This window comes from Babylonia areolata, chromosome 31, assembly GCF_041734735.1.
Source record: "Babylonia areolata isolate BAREFJ2019XMU chromosome 31, ASM4173473v1, whole genome shotgun sequence".
Taxonomy (NCBI): Eukaryota; Metazoa; Mollusca; class Gastropoda; order Neogastropoda; family Buccinidae; genus Babylonia; species Babylonia areolata.
Window position 1 is genome coordinate 22,978,511 of NC_134906.1, and position 25,824 is coordinate 23,004,334.

The 25,824-nt window shown below is 44.1% G+C and overlaps 1 protein-coding gene across 1 annotated transcript in view; it reads right to left on the bottom strand.

The window, feature by feature from the left end:
• LOC143276051 (monocarboxylate transporter 12-B-like) overlaps positions 1–24,774 on the bottom strand; it is a 30,143-nt gene extending 5,369 nt beyond the window's left edge. Inside the window, exons 1-6 of the mRNA XM_076580438.1 lie at positions 24,445–24,774; positions 10,783–11,034; positions 8,952–9,111; positions 7,511–7,627; positions 2,968–3,111; positions 216–480 (exon numbers count right to left, since the gene is read on the bottom strand). Of these exons, the coding sequence (XP_076436553.1) occupies positions 216–480; positions 2,968–3,111; positions 7,511–7,627; positions 8,952–9,111; positions 10,783–10,986 (890 nt within the window). The 5' untranslated portion in view covers positions 10,987–11,034; positions 24,445–24,774. The remainder of the gene's footprint in view (positions 1–215; positions 481–2,967; positions 3,112–7,510; positions 7,628–8,951; positions 9,112–10,782; positions 11,035–24,444) is intronic.
• Between the last annotated feature and the right edge of the window lie 1,050 nt (positions 24,775–25,824).

Consider the following 25,824-nt stretch of genomic DNA (forward strand, 5'->3'; position numbering starts at 1 on the left):
ACCTTCCCCCGATACATATACACATACGTATATGCGCATATAAACACGCATCCACACACTCATATATACCCATAGGCATAGGTATGTATACATATCATGTATATATTAACAGTGCATGCTGTCATTAGTTTCATATCTTTGCATCCCCCTTCAGGAGGGGCCACGGCCAAAACTGAATAAATTTCGTGTCGTTTCGTTTCGTTTCGTTTCGTTACCTTCCACCCAGCACCAGCACCCTGTGAAGGTACAGTGGTCTGTAGAGGGCGGCCACCACGCAGCCGTTGAGGGCCAGGGCGGACAGCACCAGGAAGGCCCCCTGGAAGCCCAGCTCGTGGAAGAGCCACTCTACCAGGGGCGGCACCAGGAACGTGCCCGCCCCAACCCCCGCCGTCCCCAGGCCCACCCCCAGCCCCCGCCGGCGGTTGAAGTACAGGCCGACGATGACGACGCTCGGGGTGTAGATCAGGCCTCGGCCGAAACCTGCCAGTGTCAAAGGATAAACGAATAGCAATGGGTGGTAACTCTCTCTCCATTCACAAGGTACACAACTTCAACTCAATGCTGTTTTATTAAGCTACCGATTCAGCTAGCACACAGATAAATAAAAGGTACATTGTACCACTATCCCACCATTCACAAGGTACACAACTTCAAGTCAATGCTGCTTTATTAAGCTACCGATTCAACTAGGACACAGGTACACAAAAGGTAGATTCTACCACTCTCTCCATTCACAGATACACAACTTCAAGTCAATGCTGCTTCAGCAAGCACACAGAAATAAAAGGCACACTGCCATTCACGGATACACAACTTCAACTCAATGCTGTTTTATCAAGATACCGATTCACCTAGCACACAGGTAAATAAAAGGTACATTGCACCACTCTCTCCATTCACAAATTACACAGCTTCAACTCAATGTTGCTTTATTAAGCTACCGATTAAGCGAGCACACAGGTAAATAAAAGGTACATTGTACCACTCTCTCCATTCACAAGGTACACAACTTCAACTCAATGCTGTCTTATTAAGCTACCGATTCAGCTAGCACACAGAAATGAAAGGCATACTGCTGTTCACTGATACGCAACTTCAACTCAATGCTGTTTTATCAAGCTACCGATTCAGCTAGCACACAGGTAAACAAAAGGTACATTCTACCACTCTCTCCATTCACAGATACACAACTTCAAGTCAATGCTGTTTTATCAAGCTACCGATTCAGCTAGCACACAGGTAAATAAAAGGTACATTGCACCACTCTCTCCATTCACAAGGTACACAACTTCAAGTCCATGCTGCTTTATTAAGCTACAGATTGAGCGAGCACACAGGTAAATAAAAAGGTACATTGTACCACTCTCTCCATTCACAAGGTACACAACTTCAACCAAATGCTGTTTTATCAAGCTACCGATTCAGCTAGCACACAGGTAAATAAAAAGGTACATTGTACCACTATCCCACCATTCACAAGGTACACAACTTCAAGTCAATGCTGCTTTATCAAGCTACCGATTCAGCTAGCACACAGGTAAATAAAAGGTACATTGTACCACTCTCTCCATTCACAAGGTACACAACTTCAAGTCCATGCTGCTTTATTAAGCTACAGATTGAGCGAGCACACAGGTAAATAAAAGGTACATTGTACCACTCTCTCCATTCACAAGGTACACAACTTCAAGTCCATGCTGCTTTATTAAGCTACAGATTGAGCGAGCACACAGGTAAATAAAAGGTACATTGTACCACTCTCTCCATTCACAAGGTACACAACTTCAACCAAATGCTGTTTTATCAAGCTACCGATTCAGCTAGCACACAGGTAAATAAAAGGTACACGGTACCACTCTCTCCATTCACAAGGTACACAACTTCAACCAAATGCTGTTTTATCAAGCTACCAATTCAGCTAGCACACAGGTAAATAAAAGGTACATTGTACCACTCTCTCCATTCACAAGGTACACAACTTCAAGTCAATGCTGTTTTATCAAGCTACCAATTCAGCTAGCACACAGGTAAATAAAAGGTACATTGTACCACTCTCTCCATTCACAAGGTACACAACTTCAACCAAATGCTGTTTTATCAAGCTACCGATTCAGCTAGCACACAGGTAAATAAAAGGTACACGGTACCACTCTCTCCATTCACAAGGTACACAACTTCAACCAAATGCTGTTTTATCAAGCTACCGATTCAGCTAGCACACAGGTAAATAAAAAGGTACACTGAAGGAAGCGCCGGGCCTGTCCTTACACCGATCATCTGACATGTGCACACATAGCAGCAATGACAGAAGAAATATGCAAACACAAATTAGCTTTTATTCAAGACTGGCATAGCCTCTTTAATCCTGGAATCGAGGGAGGGGGAGGGGGGGGGGGTAAGAGAAGTGTCTGTGTGGGGTGGGGGTGGTGGAATGTATGTGTGTGTGTGTGTGTGTGTGTGTGTGTGTGCTATCATAGTTTGCATTGCTGGAAGAGTCGTGCGAGGCATGTTAGTTGTCTGAAGTGATGTGTTTCATTGCGTTGTTGCTGCATGGTACTGCACTGTATTGTACTGTATTGGTAGAGTGTTGAATTGTTTGAACCAAAATCTCCTTCGCTCATAAACTCTCTCCCTTTCACTTTCACACACAGACACATCACGCACGCATGCAAACACACACACACACACACACACACTCTCTCTCTCTCTCTCTCACTAAAAATAACATACGCGCGCGGACATTTAAAAAAAGATACCCGAAGAATATCGTATGCCAATGTGAACAGAAAAGAACACACCTGTATATTCTTTCTTGCGTTAAGATTTCCCACTACCCTCCAAAAGCATCCCCCCCCTCCCACCCACCCCACCTCCATATACACACACAAACACCCCCACCACCACATCCACCCCCCCTCCACCCTCCTCCCCCCCCCCCCTCACACACACACACACACACACACACACCTTGCAGCAGACCATAGGAGAAGAAAAGGAAGGGCACATTGGGAGCGAAGCCACACACGATGAGCGCAGCGGCCAGGATGAAAGTCCCCGCCATCACCGCCGCACGTGCGCTGAAGCGGTTGGTGACAGCGGTGGCCAGAGGCCCTGGAAACACGCACGCACGCACACACACACACACACACACACACGCGCGCGCGCGCGCACACACACACACACACACACACACGCGCGCACACACACACGTACACACACACGCACGCCAGCACACACTCACGTATACACACACGCACGCCAGAACACACACACACACACACACACAAATCTGTTGTGACAACAACAACAACAACATAATAATAATAATAATAACAATAATAATGATAAATAAATAAACAAATAAATAAAATAAAGGTAATATAAAAAGAGAAAAATATGAACAAGTCAATAAAGGATTAAATAAACAAACACATAAATGATCAAATAAATACATAAATGATTAATTAAATAAATAGAAAAATGATATGATACAAACACTAAATAGCAAAAGGTTACAGTCTGGTTTATGGGCTTATACCCATCTTTAATTCCGTCCTTTCCATTCCTATTACACAAACAGCTGTAACCTCATTCATGGTCTCTCGTGCACGCACGCACGCACCGCACGCACGCACACACACGCGCACGCACACACGCGCGCGCGTTTAAGGTGATTGTGATGTGGCGTGTTGTACTGTGTGTGGTACGTTGTGTTGAACTATGTTGAACTGAACCGAATTGTGTTGTATTGTGTTGTATCGTATTGCATTGTATTATATTGTGTTTTGTTTAATTAAAATGATTGTGTTGTACATATTCTGTTGGGTTGTTTCGTACTCTTGTTGTGTTGTGTTGTGTATTGTATTGTATTGTATTGTATTGTATAGTGATATAATAACTGCACTGTATTGCATGGCACTGCATCACAGGATTTTGTATTGTATTGCACACTATCGTACTATATTGCATTGTAATGGATTGGACTGCGTTGACTATATTTCATTGTACTGCATGTCTGCACTGCATTGCAGAAAGGAAATCACTATATGGTCTGATGCAGAGATGAGAAGTGTATCCTCTACTTCATATCTATGGTATGGTGCGAAACAGAGAGACGACACGAGTCTTCTCCTTCAGATCCGTGGTTTGACGCAAAGAGGAGATAATATAGTTTGAAGCACACAGAAGATAATGTGTATCATCTTTCATATCTATGGCCCGATGCAGAGAAAGAGACATTTGAAGCACACAGAAGATAATGTGTATCATCTTTCATATCTATGGCCCGATGCAGAGAAAGAGACGATTGTCAACTACGGTGCGATGCAAACTGAAGCCGCGAATCCTCTTCTTTCATAATCTATGGTTTGATGCAGGTAGTAAAAAGTCTGATCTTCTGATGCGAACTGCTCTACTGTGTTTATGTGGTGTGTGTGTCAGACTGGTGCTCGCAGCTGTTCGTTTCGTGTGGACAACTTAATTATAAGTTCCCTGCGGGAGAGGTGACACTGCAATAACAGAAGACAGGTATACAATTTGTACCGGCAGGTGAATACTCTAAATAAAAAATAAAATAAAATAAAAATAAAGAGAGAGAGAGAGAAGGAGAGAGAGACAGAGACAGAGAGACACAGAGAGAGAGAGAGAGAGACAGAGTGTGTGCGTGCTTGTGTGTGTGTGTAAGTGTGCTTGTGTGTGTGTGCGAGTGTGTGTGCAATAACAGAAGACAGGTATGCAATTTGTACCGGGAGGTGAATACTCCGGCTACTCTTAAAAATAAATAAAAAATAAAATAAAATAAAAATAAAGAGAGAGAGAGAGGAGAGAGAGACAGAGACAGAGAGACAGAGAGAGAGAGACAGAGAGAGTGTGTGCGTGCTTGTGTGTGTGTAAGTGTGCTTGTGTGTGTGTGCGAGTGTGTGTGTGTGTGTGGGGGGGGGGGGTAAGTGTACTTGTGAGTGTGGGTATAAGTGTGTGTGTGTGTGTGTGTGTGTGTAAGTGTGTGTGTGTGTGTGTGTGTGTAACAGGGGTGATGATATGTGTGTGTTTGTGTGTGTGTATGTGTGTGTGTGTGTGTGTGTGTGTGTGTGTGTGTGCGCGCGTGCGTGCGTGTGTGCGTGCGTGCGTGTGTGTGTGTGTGTGTGTGTGTGTGTGTGTGTGTGTGTGTGTGTGTAAATGTGCTTGTGTGTTCAATTTCATTTAATGTCTATCCACATTAAGTGATGTTAGACATGAAAAAAGAAAAAAGGGGGGGATGAGGAAAAGGGTAAGGTGTGTGTGTGTGTGTGTGTGTGTGTGTGTGTGTGTGTGTGTGTGTGTGTGTGTGTGTGTGTGTGTGTGTGTGTGTGTGTGTGTGCGCGTACGCGCGCGCGTGTGTATTTGTAATTTTTCCCAGCATACGCGTCAACAGGAGGTATACTTAATACTTTGTACTGGGGCGGTGAACACTTGGTCTGCTGAATGAATTCCGTGTAAGCATGCTTGCATGCGCGCGTGTGCTTGTGTGTGCGCGTGCGTGCGTGCGTGCGTGCGTGTGCGTGCCTCTGTGTGTGTGTGTGTACGAGAGAGAGAGAGAGAGAGAGAGAGAGAGAAACAGGTGACAGATGTTTGTGTTACATGTGTGGTGGTAAGGACCAGTTCAAAGCTGAGCATGAGTTCATACACCAGACAGTAACCTTTTACTATTTGTATTGTTGGCCTACTGGTTTTAACTCTCTCCATACGAACGGCGAAAGAGACGACGTTAACAGCGTTTCACCCCAATTACCATCATCAAAATATTGCAAGCGGAAGGCTCTTATACTGAAGAGGTGAATCTTGAAAAAGAATACCACAATTCTGACGACGGAAGCTAAAGGTCGGGTCATTCAGACACCCACTGGACATCCGAGGGGTCTGTGTAGATGAGAAGAGAGAACTGGCCGTACTGAGTGAGTTAACAAGTAATTTATTTGGAGCATGTCACAATACAACACAGGTATATTTGTACTGTATTATTGTTGTTGTTGTCAAAATAGATTTCGGTGTGGGCAGATCAGGGTTGCTCTCGCAGTGGGAAGAACGCCTCGCCATAGTGCTATATCATCTTCTTCTTCTTTTTTTTAATTTTTATATTTTTATCCATCTGCAAATGATTCGGTCTCACAAATCAAACTGGATTTCTTTGCATGTAGTATCAAAGTAGTTTTTTTTCCACATGTTTTTTTGTTTCGTTTTTTATTTTTTTATTTTTTTAATTTATTTTTTTTGGGGGGGGCAACGCCTTTGTTACTGAGTTGAGGAAAAGAGAGGAGGAAGAGGAGAAAGAAGAGAAGGATGAGGAGGAAGAGGGGAAAGAGAGAAGGAAGAAGAGGAAGAAGATAAATTGGAGAAGAAAGATGATAGAAACGAGAGGATGAAGAGGAGAAGGAAGAGGAGAGGAGGTGAAAGAAGAAAAGGAGGAGGAGGAGGAAGACGAAAAGAAAGAAGAGTAGAAGGAAAAGGAGGAGGGGGAGGAGGAGTCGAAAGAAGAGGAGGAGGAGGAGAAAGAGGAGTGGGAAGAGAAGAAAGAAGAGACGGAAGAGGAGAACGAGAAAAAAGAAATGGAGAAAGAGAGAAAGAAGAGGAGAAGGAGGATAAGGGAGAGGAGAAAGAAGAGAAGGAAGAGGAGAAAGGAGAGAAGGAAGAGGAAAAAGAGGAGAAGGAAGAGGGGAAAGAAAAAGGAGAAGGAAAAGAAGAGAAAGAAGAGGAGAAGGAAGAAGAGAAGGAAGAAGAGAAAGAGAGAAGGAAGAGGAGAAGGAAGAGGAGAAAGAGAGAAGGAAGGGGAGAAAGAAGAGAAGAAAGAGAGAAGAGGAGAAAGAAGAGGAGAAAGAGGAGAAAAAAGAGATGGAAGAGAAGAAAGAGATAAGGAAGAAGAGAAGGAAGAGGAGGAAGAAGAGGATAAAGAAGAGAAGGGAGAGGAGAAAGAGGAGGAGGAAGAGGAGAAAAAAGAGGAGGAAGAGGAGAAAGAGGAGAAGGAAGAGGAGAAAAAAGAGGAGGAAGAGGAGAAAGAAGAGAAGGGAGAGGAGAAGGAAGAGAAGGGAGAGGAGAAAGAAGAAAAGGAACTGGAGGAAGAGATAAGGAAGAAGAGAAAGAGGAAAAGGAAGAGGAGGAAGAGAAGGAAGAGGAGAAAGAAGGGAGAGGAGAAAGAGGAGAAGGAAGAGGAGAAAGAGGAAGAAGGAAGAGGAGAAAGAAGAGGAGAAAGAGGAGAAGGAAGAGGAGAAAGAGGAAGAAGGAAGAGGAGAAAGAAGAGGAGGAAGAGGAGAAAGAAGAGGAGGGGGAAGGTGAAGAAGAGGAAAAGAAAGAAGAGGGGAAGGAAGAGGAAGAATAAGAAAAAGAAAGAGAAGAAGAAGCAGAAGAAGAAGAGGAAGAAGAAGAAGAAGAAGAATCAGAGGAAGAAGAAAGGGAAAAGGAGGAGGACAAATAAAAAAAATAATTATAAAAAAAAGAAAAAAAGAAAGAGGAGGAGGATGAATAGGAGGAGGGGACTGACCCATGGTGAGGCGGACGGCGGAGGAGATGGCGGCGGGCCAAGCGGTGAGCTGGGCACTCTGCTGGAAGCGGGATGTGAACTCCAGGAACATCACCCCGTCAGACCGCTCAAACCCTCCTGTCCAGGGACAGCAACAAGATGATGAGGAGGAGGAGAAGGAGGAGGAGGAAGAGGAGGAGGGGGTGGGGGGTGAGGAGAAAGAGGAGGAGGAGGAGGAGCGGGAGGTGAACTCCAGGAACACCACCCTGTCAGACAGCTCAAACCCTCCTGTCCAGGGGCAGCAACAAGCTGATGATGATGATGACGGTGATGATGATGATGAGGAGGAGGAGGAGGAGGAGGAATAGGAGCGGTAGGTGAACTCCAGGAACATCACTCCGTCAGACCACTCAAACCCTCCTGTCCAGGGACAGCAACAAGCCGATGATGATGATGATTGTCATGATGATGATGATGATGAGGAGGAGGAGGAAGAGGAGGAGGAATAGGAGCGGTAGGTGAACTCCAGGAACATCACTCCGTCAGACCACTCAAACCCTCCTGTCCAGGGACAGCAACAAGCCGATGATGATGATGATTGTCATGATGATGATGAGGAGGAGGAGGAGGAGGAAGAGGAGGAGGAAGAGGAGGAGGAATAGGAGCGGTAGGTGAACTCCAGGAACATCACTCCGTCAGACAGCTCAAACCATCCTGTCCAGAGGCAGCAACAAGCTGATGATGATGATGATTGTGATGATGATGACGGTGATGATGATGATGATGATGAGGAGGAGGAGGAGGAGGAGGAATAGGAGCTGGAGGTGAACTCCAAGAACATCACCCCATCAGACAGCTCAAACCATACTGCCCAGGGGCAGCAACAAGCTGATGATGATGATGACGGTGATGATGATGACGAGGAGGAGGAGGAGGAGGGCGGCGGAAATGGTGATGGTGATCATCACGATGACGGGCGAAATTGGTGGTGTTTGTGAGGATGAAGGTTGCAATGTATGACGACGACAACGACAATGATGATGATGATGATGATTGATGAGGAACAGTAGAAATGATAATCATTATAATAAACCAAGATGAGGGATAACGTGATAACCGTCTCTCTCTCTCTCTCTCTCTCTCTCTCTCTCACACACACACACACACACACACCACACACTCACACAAAGAAACACACACACACACTCACACAAAGACACACACACACACACACACACACACGCACGCACACTCACTCACGCAAACAAACACACACACACACACACACACACACACACACACACAAACACACACACACACACACACTCACACAAACAAACAAACACACACACACACACACACACACACACACTCACACAAACACATACACAAAAAAACAACAACAAACAAACACACACACACACAAACACACACACACAATCAACAACAACAAAAAACAGACCTGTTATCATGTGGGCGAGGAAGCAACCCAAGCACACGCACCACGCCCACCCGCGGTCCTGTAGAAGTGACTCATCCTTTTGTTTGACATCCTCCTCCTCCTCCTTCTCCTCCCCCTCCTCCTCCTCCTCGGCCGCCTCTCCTTTGGCTCCCGTCCCATCCTGACATAAGATCCAAAACCATGCTACTTCAATCAATCAATCAATCAATCAATCTTGTTACGTGACCATAACAATGTAGCTTTCCTTTCTTAAATACAGTACGTTCTAAATTATTCAAAATAATTATAGGAAACAGGCCGTACAAATTTATATATACATATGGAGTCTCCCGTCGGACCGACGGATGAGTAGGCAGGCAGGCTTATCTGTCGGTGTGTGTCCTCATACGGGAGAAGAGGCCGATTCTGGATACGCAGCACTTCCCACAGGTGTAGCAAGGGAAAACGTCTCCAGAAGTTGAGTCCTGCTTCCTTCGCTCACGCTTCTCCTTAATGGCCAGCGTTCTCTTGTTTTCAAACGTCTTTATGCCACTAGAGAACAACATCCTCCAGCGAGAGGATATATATATTACGTCTAAACACTTGGAATACTTTTTTTTTTGTTACGTGCAATTGCCCCATTACATAATTTATCATTTGGTTGTCCAGTCCAGTGTAAAAAAGAAAAGAAAAAAAGAGGGACAAATTCGAGCACCAAAATATCTAGTGATAGTCAAGATTGTTCTGAATGATTCACAGCAATCTGCAACAATACTTGCTGAACTCATAAACAATAGACTATACCATTCTGTGGTAGGTAGGAAACCTGTTAAAAACCTGTCCGCTGCGTTCGGACAAATCCATATACACCACATGTACCAAGCAGATGCTTGACCAGCAGTGTAACCCAACGCGCTTAGTCAGGCTTGAGAAAAACAACACAAGAAACAAAAAAACAAAAACAAAACAAAACAAAAAACAAATAACCCAAAAAAACAAAACAGAACCAGACAGACAGACCTGAGGGAATCTGTTGAGCAGTTCTGGTCGGCGCCCTTATGGTTCTTCACAGGGTTAAGAGGAATATGGAGAATGGCCACGTCTACCCCAACACCCAACCATTAATTTTCATCTTTACCTTCGCGCTCTACAGGTAATGAGCTATTGGACATTTCGATAAACTAACAAAAAAACCAACAAAAAAACAACAACAAAAAACAACAACAAAAAAACAAAACAAAAAATCGTATGTGAATGATGAGCTGAAGAGTTAAATATTTTCTTAACGGAGTTTTTTGGAAAGTATAGGAATAAACTCTTTTAACTTAATGCACGAAAGAATGTGTGTGTAGTAGTCCTCAGTTTAACGTCTTCCACTTTAAGTGATATTAGACGGGGGGCGGGGCGTGGTGGTGGGAACGGTATTGGGCAGAGGGTGAAGAATGGTGTGTGTGTGTATGTGTGTGTGTGTGTGTGTGTGTGTGTGGTGGGGAAAGATACAGAGCATTGGGGAAAAAAATAAACATTAAAATGGGAGACATAGGCACAATATAGACGGAAACGCTAACATCAAACAACTGTAAAAACTATAACAAATGTCCAGTTGGACTATGCACCAAACCTTCTGCAACAGCAGATAACATCTTGAAATTGTCAAAAATACATTCAAAAGAATTTTCCGAGAAGTTTGGTAAAAACCGATTTCAGACTCTGACATTCAAAAAGTATGTGTTTTCTAGAAATAGAATGTGTGTGTGTGTGTGTGTGTGTGTGTGTGTGTCAGAACCACAATGAATAAACGCGCATGCATCTAAAACTTCCTAACCAAGAAGAAGAAGAAAGAATCTCTTACCAAAGAGATTCCTGGCTGCGTGGTGACGTCATCCGCATCATTGACGTCACCACTGCTGTGACGTCGCCCGAGCTTCGTCACCCTCGTCTCGTGCAGCTCTTGGGCGACACGTTCCGCTGCCTCCCTGTCGGTCGCTGCTGTGTTCTCGGTCATGCTGACCGTGTCTCCGGACGGCGATATATCGTCGGTGTCTCTGTTTACCATCGTTTGAAGTCAGGTCCTCGACAACTGACACTCACAATCTGTTGGTTCCTTGACAAAGAGATTTTAAACACACACACACACACACACACACACACACACACACACACACACCCCACACACACACACACACAGAGAAAATGGGTCACACATTAAAAACAAACAAACAAACAAAAAAATGCTAAGAGTGTAAGTGTGTGGAATATGACATCTTAACCTCAAAGTACTGTTGAATTGCATATTGTTATTACATGTCTATTTTAGAGTGTATGTGTGTGGAATATGACATCTTAACCTCAAAGTACTGTTGAATTGCATATTGTTATTATATGTCTATTTTAGAGTGTATGTGTGTGGAATATGACATCTTAACCTCAAAGTACTGTTGAATTGCATATTGTTATTATATGTCTATTTCAAAGTATGCTATTTCATGCCTGTCCTAACTGTGATGATCACTGCACGTGTATGGCTGTGATCATGCACACCGATGTATAATTTACTCAGGAGTTACCTTTTAAGGGTGCATGTTGTTGTTGCGAGCGTACGTGCGCGTGGGGGTATGCATGGTGGTATGCATGCATGCGGAGTGTGTGTTTGTTTGTTTGAATCTGTCAACAGGAAAAGGGACACCAGCCACTGACGGACGACCAGGAACCAACACAAACGGATCACCACCCTGAACAGCAGCCAGGTCACAGCGACGACCACCCTCGGACCGCAAGCCAGGACTCCCCCCCACCCGACAACATCCAGGACACAGCGAGGCCCCACCCCACCCCCACCCACCTCCAACCACCCTCGGACCGCAAACCCGGACTTACCCAACACATCAAAGGCCAGAACACAGCCAGGACCCCCCCCACCCCCCCTCGGACCGCCAGCCAAGACTCCTCCCACTCGACAACAGCCAGGACCCCCCCCCCCCCCCCAACTCTCGGACCGCCAGCCAAGACTCCTCCCACTCAACAACGGCCAGGACACCCCCCCCCCCTCCTCGGACCGCCAGCCAAGACTCCTCCCACTCGACAACAGCCAGGGGGTCGGACCGCCAGCCAAGACTCCTCCCTCTCGACAACAGCCAGGACCCCCCTTCGGACCGCCAGCCAAGACTCCTCCCACTCAACAACAGCCAGGACCCCCCCCCCCCCCTCTCGGACCGCCAACCAATACTCCTCCCACTCAACAACAGCCAGGACCCCCCTCCCCCCCGCCCCCTCGGACCGCCAGCCAAGACTCCTCCCACTCGACAACAGCCAGGACCCTCCCCCACGCCCCCCCCCCCCCCCCTCGGACCGCCAGCCAAGACTCCTCCCACTCGACAACAGCCAGGACCCTCCCCCCCCGCCCCCCCCCCCCTCGGACCGCCAGCCAAGACTCCTCCCACTCGACAACAGCCAGGACCCCACCCCCCACCCCCCTCGGACCGCCAGCCAAGACTCCTCCCACTCGACAACAGCCAGGACCCCACCTCGGACCGCCAGCCAAGACTCCTCCCACTCGACAACAGCCAGGACACCCCCCCCCCCCCCCCCTCGGACCGCCAGCCAAGGCTCCTCCCACTCGACAACAGCCAGGACCCCCCCCCCCCCCCAACTCTCGGACCGCCAGCCAAGACTCCTCCCACTCGACAACAGCCAGGACCCCCCCCCCCCCAACTCTCGGACCGCCAGCCAAGACTCCTCCCACTCAACAACAGCCAGGACCCCCCCCCCCCCCCCAACTCTCGGACCGCCAGCCAAGACTCCTCCCACTCGACAACAGCCAGGAACACCCCTCCCCCCCCGCCCCCGTCGGACCGCCAGCCAAGACCCCACTCGACAACAGCCAGGACCCCCCCCCCCCCCCCCCCCCCGGACCGCCAGCCAAGACTCCTCCCACTCGACAACAGCCAGGACCCCCCCTCCGACCGCCAGTCAGGACTCCCCCCACCCGACAACGGCCAGGACTGACACAGCGAGGACCCCCCTCGGACCGCAAACCCGGACATCCCCGACAAGTCAACGGGCAGGACGCAACGAGGACGCCCCCCCCCCCTCCCCCATCCCACCCCCTCGGACCGCCAGCCAGGATTACACCCCACCCCCCCACCCCCAACTCCCCCACTCCACAGGACAACAGGACCAACCGCCTCGACCACACCACCCTTCACGGTGAAAGACCACAGCCACGAACAACTTGACCTCAAGGGCACTACAGGTCTGTCTCTGTGACTGCCACGGACTGAACGAACGCGTCATCGCAGGCGGTTTTTGTGGACCTGACAAGATGGCAAAAGATTGGTGTAGCGGCTGAATCTATGTCCGTCAAAATAAAGTGCGGTAAAAAAACCCCTTGGCATACAGATGAAAAAACGCGTCATAAAATGGGTCGCAACATCTACTGATGGTGGTTTCAGTTTCAGTTTCAGTAGCTCAAGGAGGCGTCACTGAGTTCGGACAAATCCATATACGCTACACCACATCTGCCAAGCAGATGCCTGACCAGCAGCGTAAATAATAAATAATAGATAAGCTTACACAAATAAATAAATATGATGGTGGTAAAAGCCAGACATCGCTTCAACAATGCACAAAAACTGCCTTCAGATATGCCCCTGTCATTGTTTGCAATGTCATGTGCGTAGCTGTAGAAAGAAGAAGAAGAAGAAGAAGAAGAAGAAGAAGAAGAAGAGAGAGAGAGAGAGAGAGAGAGAGAGAGAGAGAGAGAGAGAGAGAGAGAGAGAGAGACACGGACATTGTTTTATTGCCATTGACAATACTATCCTTTGGCAAGGGGGGAGGGGGGGGGGGGGGAGGCAATGTATGAACAAAAGAATAACGGCGGTTTACAGAGAAATGGACTCATTGCTAAGAATCAAAAGAAAATCAGCAACAAACAACAACAACAACAAAATCATAAAATACAACATATTATTAAGATTATAAAGGGGGAAAAAAAAAAAAAGCTCGAAGAGAGACAGACAGACGGGCAGACAAACACAAAGACAGAGACAGACAGACAGATAGAGAGAGAGAGAGATAAACACAGAGAAAGAGAAAGAGAGAGAGACAGAGGCAAAGACAGAGAGAGGCAGACAGACAGACAAAGACAGATAAACAGAGAGAGAGAGTCATCTCGTTATCCATACTCTTGGTTTAAGAGTTCAGAGAGTTCAATCAACGCTTGTACTCATTAGGCAACAGATGTTTTTGTTCTTTGATGTCTAAGAGCTACCTAATTTACTCTGGTAACACTATGTCCGCACCAGTCTCTCTATGTCTCTAGTCAGTACGTCTGTCTGGCTCATAAACGCGCGCGCGCGCGCGCACGCACGCACGCACACACACACACACACATGTATACACAAGCACACATCCACATACAAACATACGTGCACACACACACACATTTACGAACGCACGATTCTCACTCTCACAAAGAATGCACGCGGACACGCACACTCATACACAGACACACACACACACACACACACACACACACACACACTAACAATGCACGCATCCCCCCCCCCCCCCCCCCCTCCCCCATACACACGCACTGACACAAACTCTCTCTGTCACTTAACAGTGAAAAGACGTTAAACTAAGGAAAGGAAGAAAACACACACACACACACACACACACACACACACACACACATCTCCCCCCACCCCCAACCCCCACACACACAAGAATCAAGAATCATATTTAATCCTTTCACCCCTTTTGGGGCATGAAGGATATTATATAACAGCAACAGTATTTTACACAAAAATTAAACATATAACAATCAAAATAACATAACTATCAGAAACAGAATACAAACTATATGAAACATAACATAAATGGTGATAGTATTTTTTTCTGGTATTAAATTAAACCTCAGGATAGATTCGACTACGTTGCTCATCTTTGCAGTATTACTTAACAACACACACACACACACACACACACACACACACACACACACACACACACACACACACACACACACACACACACACACACACACACACACACACACACACACACCACCTCGCGTACATTAACTTCTTTTTTCTTCTTCTTCTTCTTTCAGTTTTCAAGAAATGCCAAAAACAACCCCGGCCCAATACAAAACAAGTGATAAGATACCTGGTGAAAACCTGGACTTCAAGGTCTGTCTGTAAGACCAATGTGTACACTGGAATAGAGACACTTCGGGGTAACCCCGTACCAATCCAGTTCAGTAGATGTGCACGCACAGATAAGAGAAGAAAAAAAAAGACAAAAAAAACCCAGACACTGAGTTCTACTTTCGGACCCAGACATGTACTGGCTCTCATACTCCCTTGCTGATTCAGTACACACACACGTAGGTGTATGCGGTTGGGGGAAAAGTGTGTGCAGAGGTCGCTGACATGAGCAAGACTTGGTTTTTTGGGGGGAAAAAAAAGAAAAAAAAGAAAAGAAAAAAAAGAAAAAAAAAAGATCGCTTGAAAAGTGCAGCAGAAGCTGAAAAGAATGTGTGTGTGTTTGGGGGGTGGGGGGTGGGGGTGGAGGGGGGGTATGCGAGGGGCTGGGGCGGGGGTTTCAGTGTGTGTGTGTGTGTGTGTGTGTGTGTGTGTGTGTGTGTGTGTGTGTGTGTGTGTGTGTGTGTCTGTGAATGTGTGTGAGAAAGAGAGAGAGTGGGAGGTGGTATGTGTGAGTGTGTGTGTCTGTGTGTATATGTGTGCATACTGATGTGAGAGAAACTGACAGAGAGAGAGAGAGAGAGAGAGAGAGAGAGAGAGAGAGAGAGAGAGAGAGAGAGAGAGAGAGAGAGAGAGAGAGATTCATTCTTGGTTGTAAGCATAATTATTACATCCTGAGTCACGCGTCGGCTAGCACACAGACTTTGAGACACATCGACACTGATTTCTTCTTCTTCTTCGTTCGTGGGCTGCAACTCCCATGTTCACTCGTATGTACACGAGTGGGCTTTTACGTGCATGACCGTTTTTACCCCGCCATGTAGGCAGCCATACTCCGTTTTCGGGGTGTGTGCATGCTGGGTATGTTCTTGTTTCCATAACCCACCGAACGCTGACATGGATTACAGGATCTTTAACGTGCGTATTTGATCTTCTGCTTGTTTGTTTTTGTTGGGTTTTTTGTTTTTGTTTTATTTTATTTTTTTATCCCGCCATGTAGGCAGCCATACTCGCGTTTTCGGGGGTACACTGAAATCAAATATTGCATATTCATTGAACGCTCATATCCCCACCCCCACCCCCCCCTCACACACACACACACACAATGGCACAGTCTATGCTTTGAGAAACTATACAAAGTAAAGAAGGGACAAAAGATTCTGAAGGGCAAAATTAATGCACACGTATTTCCTAAAGTGGGTTAAATAGGCATTGAAGCTAAACTCGCTTCCATCCGACATAACACACACACACACACACACACACACACACACACACATCATAAGACAGGCCAAATGTTTTGCATGCTCAGCGAACAGCAATCAATCCACGAAGACTTACACTCTATGCAACGGCAGGATTCTGAACACCTGAACCTGAGCTTGAACTGGAATCAGACGTTTGCGCCTGTGAAGGCCTGTTCGTCGTTCAATTAGATACAGTATACCAGCATACGTGGCCTAATGACGGCATACTGGATCATGAATACTTGGGGGAGTTGGCCCAATGAGCGTCTAACCTAGTCTCGAAAGATGACATTGTTGGGGCGGTCACAACACTGGCAAACCGTTCCATTTATTAACGACTCGCTCAGTAAAGAAGGAACTGCGCACTTTCAGTCCACAATGTGATTTATTTAGCATTAAACTAGTACCTCTTCTGTCTCTACTTACTGCAGGTGATAGTTCGGGATTTGTGGTCTTGTAGATTCCGTGTATGTATTTATAGCAATCAATCATATCTCCCGGATATCTCCCCGTGCACTCGAGTGTGTACGTCACGACTCAACAAACAGTGACAATAGTAATATAAACATCATACTTGATCCACATGTATACAGATATTTGGTAATGATATCCAAGTATCCTAAGGTAAATGCACGTTGACTCAGGAACCCGCAGCAACCTGCCCTGTCGTGACCTGCCCTAAGCCAATTGCTTAAAAAAAACACCAAAAAACAACAAAAAACAAACAACAAAAAAACAATAACCAAAAAAACCCAACAACCTCAAGAGACAATCTATAGCTATAGAAAGGGTACAAAGAAGAGCAACTAAGTTATTAAAAGAATGCAAATCCACGAGCTATCAGACTTATATACTTAAATCTGCATTCATTAAAGGGTAGAAGGCTAAGAGGGGATTTAAAAGAAATGTTAAATTGCTATAATGAAGTCAATGTGAATACTATTTTTAGAATGTCAGATTATGAGAGTACAAGAAATTCAATGATGAAAATTTGTAAAGAGCACTGTAATACTAACATAAGGAAAATTTCATTAGCAAACAGAATTGCACAAATATGGAATGCACTACCTATCGACACTAAACTTGCACAAAATACTAATGTGTTCAAAAACATCAATTCAAAAGAAAAATTGATTGACTTTGACGAGTGATTTACAGTACGTGTAAAAGAAAACATATATGTATCCCACAAATAAAAGGAGACCGATATTGAAGGGGACATTAAAAAGGCTGTGAGGCCTAGGCAGTCAAATGCCAGTCCCTACACTACTATTACTACTACATAACAACACACCACTTTTAAAAGACACGCGGCGTTTTGCAACTGAATCAGATATTCCACAGCATTCCTGAAACACTAACAAAATTCAAAAACTGCTTTCTTAGCCACGTGTGTGTGTGTGTGTGTGTGTGTGTGTGTGTGTGTGTGTGGTGCCGTGTATGTGCGGTGTGTGTGTGTGTGTGTGTGTGTGTGTGTGCGTGTGTGTGTGAAAACAAAACAGCAATTTAGAGATCAGAAAGAAGCACAAGAAAACCAACATTACTTACAGCGTCGAAAGTTCGCAGTTAGTTCTGATTAGAATCCCTATCCCCTCAACTTTGATCTCTTCCCAGACCAGTGCCGTAAGCAGCTCCGGTTAACGAGACGACGTCAACAGCGTTTCTCCCCAATTACCACCATCAAAATATTACAAGTGGAAGGCTCATACACTGAAGAGGTGAATGTTGACAAAGAATACCACAATTCTGACGACGGAAGCTAAAGGTTGGATCATTGAGACACCCACTGGACATCCGAGGGGTCTGTGTAGAGGAGAAGAGAGGACTGGCCGTACTGAGTGAGTTAATCAACAGTCTAAGAACGCGAACAATGCTGGACAAATGATGAAAAGAAACTGAATTATCGGCGGTGTATCAACCTGCCCAGTCGCGATGATCCGCATGGATGGAATCTCCCTTGGGTTACAGTATGCAACCCGAAATCATGCCGCGGCGGTCTCTACGTCAAGTCAATGTAGTTTTTTTTTTTTTTTGTTTTTTTTACACAACACGGCGCAACAGCTAGATTTATATTGATTATACCTTGTGTCATAACATGTGCACGAAACAGTGTGTGTGTGTGTGTGTGTGTGTGTGTGTGTGTGTGTGTGTAAGTGAGAGAGAGGGAGAGAGAGAGTGTGTGTGCAAGGTGGCGGACATGGCGAATGTTAGAGAGAGAGAGAGAGAGAGAGAGAGAGAAACAGAGACAGAGACAGAGAGACAGAGAGACAAATTGAGACACAGACAGACAGAGAGAAACAGAGAGACAGGCAGACAGAGAGAGAGAGAGAGAGAGAGAGAGAGAGTGTGTGTGTGTGTGTGTGTGTGTGTGTGTGTGACTTGGCTCGTTATGTGTTTGTACTCATGGCTTAACCATGGGTGCTTCAGTGAAGACCACAGCGCACGCACGCACGCACATGTGCTCGCTCATCATACACGCAAACATGCAAGCACGCACGCACACACACACACACACACACACACACACACTGTGACAAACATCACGTCAAGGTGACAACATACGGAGTGTCACTGATGTTGCTATCCATCATCAAACTATGGGCTTCTCTGTACACACTTCAACGTGTCAAAAACTGAAGGCTCTGAAACTAACTGTAACTGACTGACTGTAGTCTAACAGCAGCAAATGGCCTACAATCCGACGTTGTTTAGCTCCTTCCCTCGGCCGGTCTTCATCGTCTGCGAAGAGTCAAGCCACACACACTGATAAAATGATGCCATGACGAAAGAAATAAAATCTTTTATCACCGTCTCTCGACCCATGCGGTGTATAGTCTCTCTCAGGTCATGATTAATGCTTCGTGATTATTTTCATTGTGTTTCTTTTCTTTCTTTCTTTCTTTCTTCATTCATTTATTTGTTCATCCATTTGTTTATCTGTAGCCAAGCGCTAGGCTGGCTTCACAGACTGTTTACCACACCAGCAATAGCAGACGCCATTTTTGTCACTACAGCGTACCTCCTGCCTTTCAGTGACTCACTCATAAATGTGACCCTCCATCACGAAATGAGTCGCTTTGTCCCTGACCAACTTTGCTGCTTTGAGGCGATTTTCGGCTGGTGGGGGTCAGGTTGTCGATTTTCAGATTTTGACTTCATAGTAAACTTTAGGCTTTCTTTTATCTCATATTGAAGTATCTAGGCATAATTGTGTCTTCTTTTGCCTAAAGTGTGCTTAAAATACCAAACCTATCATTCTGAAATCCTATGACTTCGCAAAATCAATCAACTTTGACAAGCTTGTCCTCCCTAATCTCTTGGAATTGACCGGTTGAATCATACATCGTTTTTGCAGGTCAAGTCCGTATCTTTCAATCTATGTTCTTCTCATTGGCTAAGTTTTAAACTACGAGCCAATAGTCGCTTTCAAAATAAGGACACACTACGTAAACAATGCGTCACTATGAAGGAAAACCCCCTCTGTTATTGGCCGAGAGAGACCACGTGACGAAACCAGCCATTCAGCATGCTAGCTTTAATAAACATGGTCGCAGTGAATGGAAGCACGGATTTTAACAGAGACTTGGAAATTTGCTGACAAGATACACTTGCGTTGCAAACATTTTGCCATTAAGTGAAGAAGACGACATTTGTGAGTTTCTAACCCAGTACTTCATTGATGGTACTTTATATGCCTGCCTGTACACCAATGAATAATTCTGAGATCACTACTGGCAAGTCATGTCATCAGAAGGAAAGGCAACACCACCACATTAACTACACTGTCAACTAAAGAATTATCTGCTGGTGAACTCCCATCTATGAGTGAGTGATTTTGTGGTCAACTGTTAATGTACTATCATTTAAAGTATAAATTTACCATGAAGTCTGCAAACTTATTTTCTTTTTACAAACTTTGTACAGATGTACATGTATGGAACTGTAAAGTTTTGCATAGACATTTACATAAATGATATCAGTGTGCAGGTGCTTGACATGCCACTATGCATAAAGTAACTTAATGCATTGCAGCATGTCATGCACATGCACACTGATATGCACACTGATATTCATGGTGATACAGCATTAATAATCACTATTTCATACTTTTATTATCAGTAAACTGCTTTATCTGATTATATTATGAAATAAATAAATAAATATATAAGTGTATTCTTTTTTCTTTTTTTAATCTTCTGATAAAATAGATGGAACTAGAAGTAAAGCATTTTGTAAAGTCCTGTGTAAAGAAATGAAATAAAGAATGAAAGCTGTGATGTAGATGTACAAAACTGAAATTACTGTTTGATATTTAATCTATTATTATTAGCATTAATTATTGAATAAACATGAATTTGTACCTTTTGTGTGAGCAGTTTTGTTGTGTGGATATTTATTTATTTATTTATTTATTTATTTGTGCTTGTTCCATGGACTATGGTAATATCACAAGCACAGTAAGCCAGTGAGCACATTGAATCATAACAATTACACAATTCGGCATCATGATTTACCATTTTTTCCCTTTAATCTGGCATAAATTTTAGTACACATACTATACAATGCAAAAGTTTCATAGCAATTGGACCACAAACAACACCACAACAAAACTAATCTTAAAACTGGTAGGTTTCTAGTCATGTTGAGCTGATTAAAAAGTATACTTTCCCCTCAGTCGCAATTCTTTCAAAAAAAAAAAAAAAAAAAGAAGAAAATTCTTATTTGAATAAAATCAAGTGCACTCAATATATTTCTTTCAAACTTTGAGCAATTGTGGATATTGCCACAAAGTATGTGTGTGCCAAATTTCATGAACACATCTCGCTTAGAAGTATGTGGTTGCTATGAACATGTTCCAAAACTTTTCGGCCTTGATTTCTCAGTTCGTTACTTTCGCGACTTTAGAACTTCAAATCACAATAACTTTTCACAGAATCATCCAATTTACAAACTTTTTTTTTTTTTTTGCTGTAAAGCTCATTTATTGCAGATTTATGATATACCAATAACTAAAAATCGACCTCTGGTGCAAAGCGACTCATTCCCTGGTGGAGGGTCACAAATACAGTAAATTAATCATTAGTAATTCTTTTGTGCCGTCCACTTATACACCACTCGTGTACTCGGCTACATATCTATTTATTTATTTATTCATTTATTTGTTTCTTCATTCATTTATTCATTTATAGATGATTTCATGTGCAAGCCCACAAAAGGCAAGGGCTGTACGAAAGAAGGGCAAACTGCAGTGTGCATCAAAAAACCCCTTAAGTAACCTCCTCTCTCTCTCTCTTTCCTACTCTTTCAATCACTCCCTCTCTCTATGTACTATTTCTCATCCTCTCTCTGTCTCTCCCTCCCCCCCCCCCCCCCTCTCTCTTTTTCGGCCACTCTCTCGATCTCCCTCCATGTACATAGTATCCTGACTTAATTGCAGTTAATCTCCCTCTCAATCTTTCTCTCAGCTTCCGTCCACCCACAGTCAGTGTGCAAAAGTAAGGTTCATGTATCACACACACACACACACACACACACACACACACACACACAACACATACTCCCCCACCCCTTCCCCACCACACACATACACACCAAGTCCCCACACCCCCTCACTCACCCTACATGTGTGTGTGTGTGTGTGTGTGTGTGTGTGCACGCACGCGTCTTTCTTTAATTCAATGTCTTTCACTTTGAGTGATATTAGACGTGTTATGTGTGTGTGTGTGTGTGTGTGTGTGTGTGTGTGTGTGTGTGTGTGTGTGTGTGTGTGTGATTTGTGGCTGGATAAGAAAAAAAAAAAGGGGGAAAACTAGAACAATGGAACCAACAATTCGTAACTATCTGTCATTCTGTGTTACAGCAATTAACAACATAAACACCAATATAAAAAAAAGTTAATAAAATTATATAATTATCGGAAGATCGCATTACAGAAACACTCCTACTGGATAATTCAACAGGGATTTGGCAATTTCAGTCAACAGAAATTGGTTGTACATTGTTTCTTTTATGTGTGTGTGTGTGTGTGTGTGTCTGTGTCTGTGTGTCTGTAATTGTTACTTTGAGTGCTGTTGCACTTTATAAATGGTATTGGGTTTAATTGAACTTTAAATGTGACGACAGCTCAGCTTAAAACAGCTGATTATAAATGTGGAACAGCCAATTTTTAAGGAGCCAGCAATTAATTTTAGGGGCTGAAAAATTCAACAGCTGATCCTAATTGCATGTGATGGGATATGAGCACATGAATCCAACATCATTACTACTCACCAAAATCGCTGGTTCTCTGTTCATTTGTATACTTATTTTCTGCTTATCCTATTTCGCTTTGTGTGTTTGTTTTCATGTATTTTCATTTATCTAATCTTCTTAATATTCATTTATTTGAATTTTAGCTATTTTCATATCCAACCTGGCATACAAATTTAAGATTCACATTACAAATCATTCATCTTAAGAGCTCACACAATGCAGTCATCTTGGATTTTCCGACCAAGATTAATTTACAGAAGCAATAGATGAATCATATTACAACTCACAATTTGAAAAAAAAATTACACAGCATCCTACCACAAACTGATCACCAACATAAGACGTACAGCTGCAGAAAACATTATAAATCCAAACAGAACTTTTTTTTTTTTTTTTTTTTTTCATTTGTGGGCTGCAACTCCCACGTTCACTTGTATACACGCGAGTGGGCTTTTACGTGTATGACCGTTTCTACCCCGCCATGTAGGCAGCCATACTCCGCTTTCGGGGGTGTGCATGCTGGGTGTGTTCTTGTTTCCATAACCCACCGAACGCTGACATGGATTACAGGATCTTTAACATGCGTATTTGATCTTCTGCTTGCGTATATACATAAAGGGGGTTCAGGCACTGGCAGGTCTACACATATGTTGACCTGGGAGATCGTAAAAATCTCCACCCTTTACCCACCAGGCGCCGTCACCGTGATTCGAACCCGGGACCCTCAGATTGAAAGTCCAATGGTTTAATGACTCGGCTTTTGCGCCCGTCAAAACAGAACTAATTGGGGGAAGTCTTGAAAATACAAAAGTAAGATGCAAGAACATTCCCTAAAAATAGATCAATGAAAATAAAAACTAATATTAGAGTTCTGCCCCACCTCCCCAGCCCCAGCCCCTCAATCCTTCCTCCCAATGAAAAATCAGGATCAGGGAGCGTGCGTGTGAGCACTCTGACCCATCTAAAACCACAGCTCTTTTGTTATAACGTGTGTGTGTGTGTGTGTGCGTGTGTGTGAACATGTGTGCATAATCATGAGTGTACAAGTGCATAACATATCTGTGTGTGAGAGCACAAGAGCAAAAATATACCTTGTGGAAGAAAAATGTGTGTGTGTGTGTGTTTATAGCACCTTTGCACAATAACTGAATAAGTGATATTAGAGTTAGATGAGGGGGAAAAATGACAACCAAAACCATACCAAAACAACTGCAACAATAACAGATGGGTGGAAAATGCAATATACAATGTGTGCATCTGACTTATTAAGTCTGTGTGTGTGTGTGTGTGTGTGTGTGTGAATAGAATAGATTTTATTGTCATGAAACTGTAAGGTTTATAAGACACAAGTGCAATGGTAAATGTGTGTGTGTGCGTGCGCGCGCACGCGTGCATGTGTATGTGTGTGCGTGTGTGTGTGTGTGTCATGGTGTGTGTGTGTGTGTGTGTGTGTGAGTCAGTGTCTGTGTTCCTATCTGTGTGTGTGTGTGTGTGTGTGTGTGTGTGTGTGAGAGAGAGAGAGAGAGAGAGAGAGAGTCAGTGTGTGTGTTCCTATCTGTCAGTTTGTGTGTGTGCGCGCGCGCATATACTCGTGTGAAAATGTATTTTTAAAACAACAACAACAAACTGACATTACATGTCTTACAATGCATGCTGTGTCAAGTCTACCGTGACACTTAAACCTTTTTCTCCCGACGTCCTTTAGCCAGTTTTCTGTCTCCATGCCAGTACCATCTTCAAAGAATTGCACACAAATTCTAATAAACGTTCCTGATCGGGCATTGATACATTTATTACATAAGCACTAACCTTGACTGCTGCTGTTGCAAAAACACAGAACAAGGTTGTCTGTAACTGGCGATACTCTCGAGCAGTGTGTCAGCTGAAGTTGTTCACATGACAAGATCTCTTCTGCCAGTGAGGCAAATTGTAGGTGAGACTGGTCGTATATGTGTTCAGCTCCATTATCATCATGATGAAATTCTTCAGCCTGTTTCATCCGCGTACATGTTCACCTGACCTAGTTCTGTACTCGGTTGATGAAATGTGTACTGCGTTTTCCATGTTGTGGTTCGTGGGCTCGTTTTAGGGTCATCTTTTGGTAGCATTAACCCCAAGTAACAACACGGGGAAACTTGGATTTCACGTCCTCACTAAAAACTATTAATTGTTTGTATCCGTTATCAACAGCAACACCTCGCTGTCGTCTGCTTCAATAACGCCGAGTGATCCAAGGGAGTTTATTCACATTGTACAATGCGCATGATCTCACCCTTGCATTGATGGTGATTGCGGTGCTGTTTCTGGTGAAATTTTAGCTTTGTTCAGCTCACTTTGTATCATCATGGTGAGTCAAGTAAAAAATTGAACTCCGGATACCTTTTACCAGTGGGTCATTGAATATGTGAAATAATAGTTAGCCAAAAAATCATTCGAACCCGTTACTGTGGCAGTGTCTGCTGTCACATTTGTGTTGTCACTGCTGTCCTCGGTGATGACAACTTGAAAGTGGGAGGACAGGGTTTCCAAGGAATACGAATGCATTTCTTTGATGTCCACTATCATGTTGGAAATAAGAAAGTCCAGAAAATTAAAACCTGTTAATATGAATTTGTTAATTTCTGAGTTACTTTCCTGGGGGAAAAAAAGACCAGGAGTTTTTTAATGAGCGGTGTTCACAAGGCGTGGACGTTTGCATCGTCCAATGTCATGTTGAAAGTATGAAAGTCCAGAAAATTAAAACCTGTAAATATGAATTTGTTAATTTCTAAGTTACTTTCCTGGGAAAAAATTTAGACCAGGAGTTTTTGAATGAGCAGTGTTCACAACAAGGCGTGGACGTTCGCCTCGCCATTCACACAGAGGAGAGGAGGGGAAGAAATGTGGATATGACCGTTCACTGAACTGGCCGCAGTGAATTATTTATAATTAACTGATTATGATTATGTCATAATTCTAGCTGTAGATGCATCCGGTAGGCTCTCATTCTAAAGGCCTGAGCTGCACATGATACACTACACATGTATGTATATACACACAATCATACACGCTCATGCAAATGATGTACATAATACAATGTGCAAGTGTATTTTCATGTAATACAGGTGTGTGTGTGTGTGTGTGTGTTTGCATACAAATGATGATGTTTTGTTTTGGTGTATGTAATACAGTACGTACAAATTTACGATA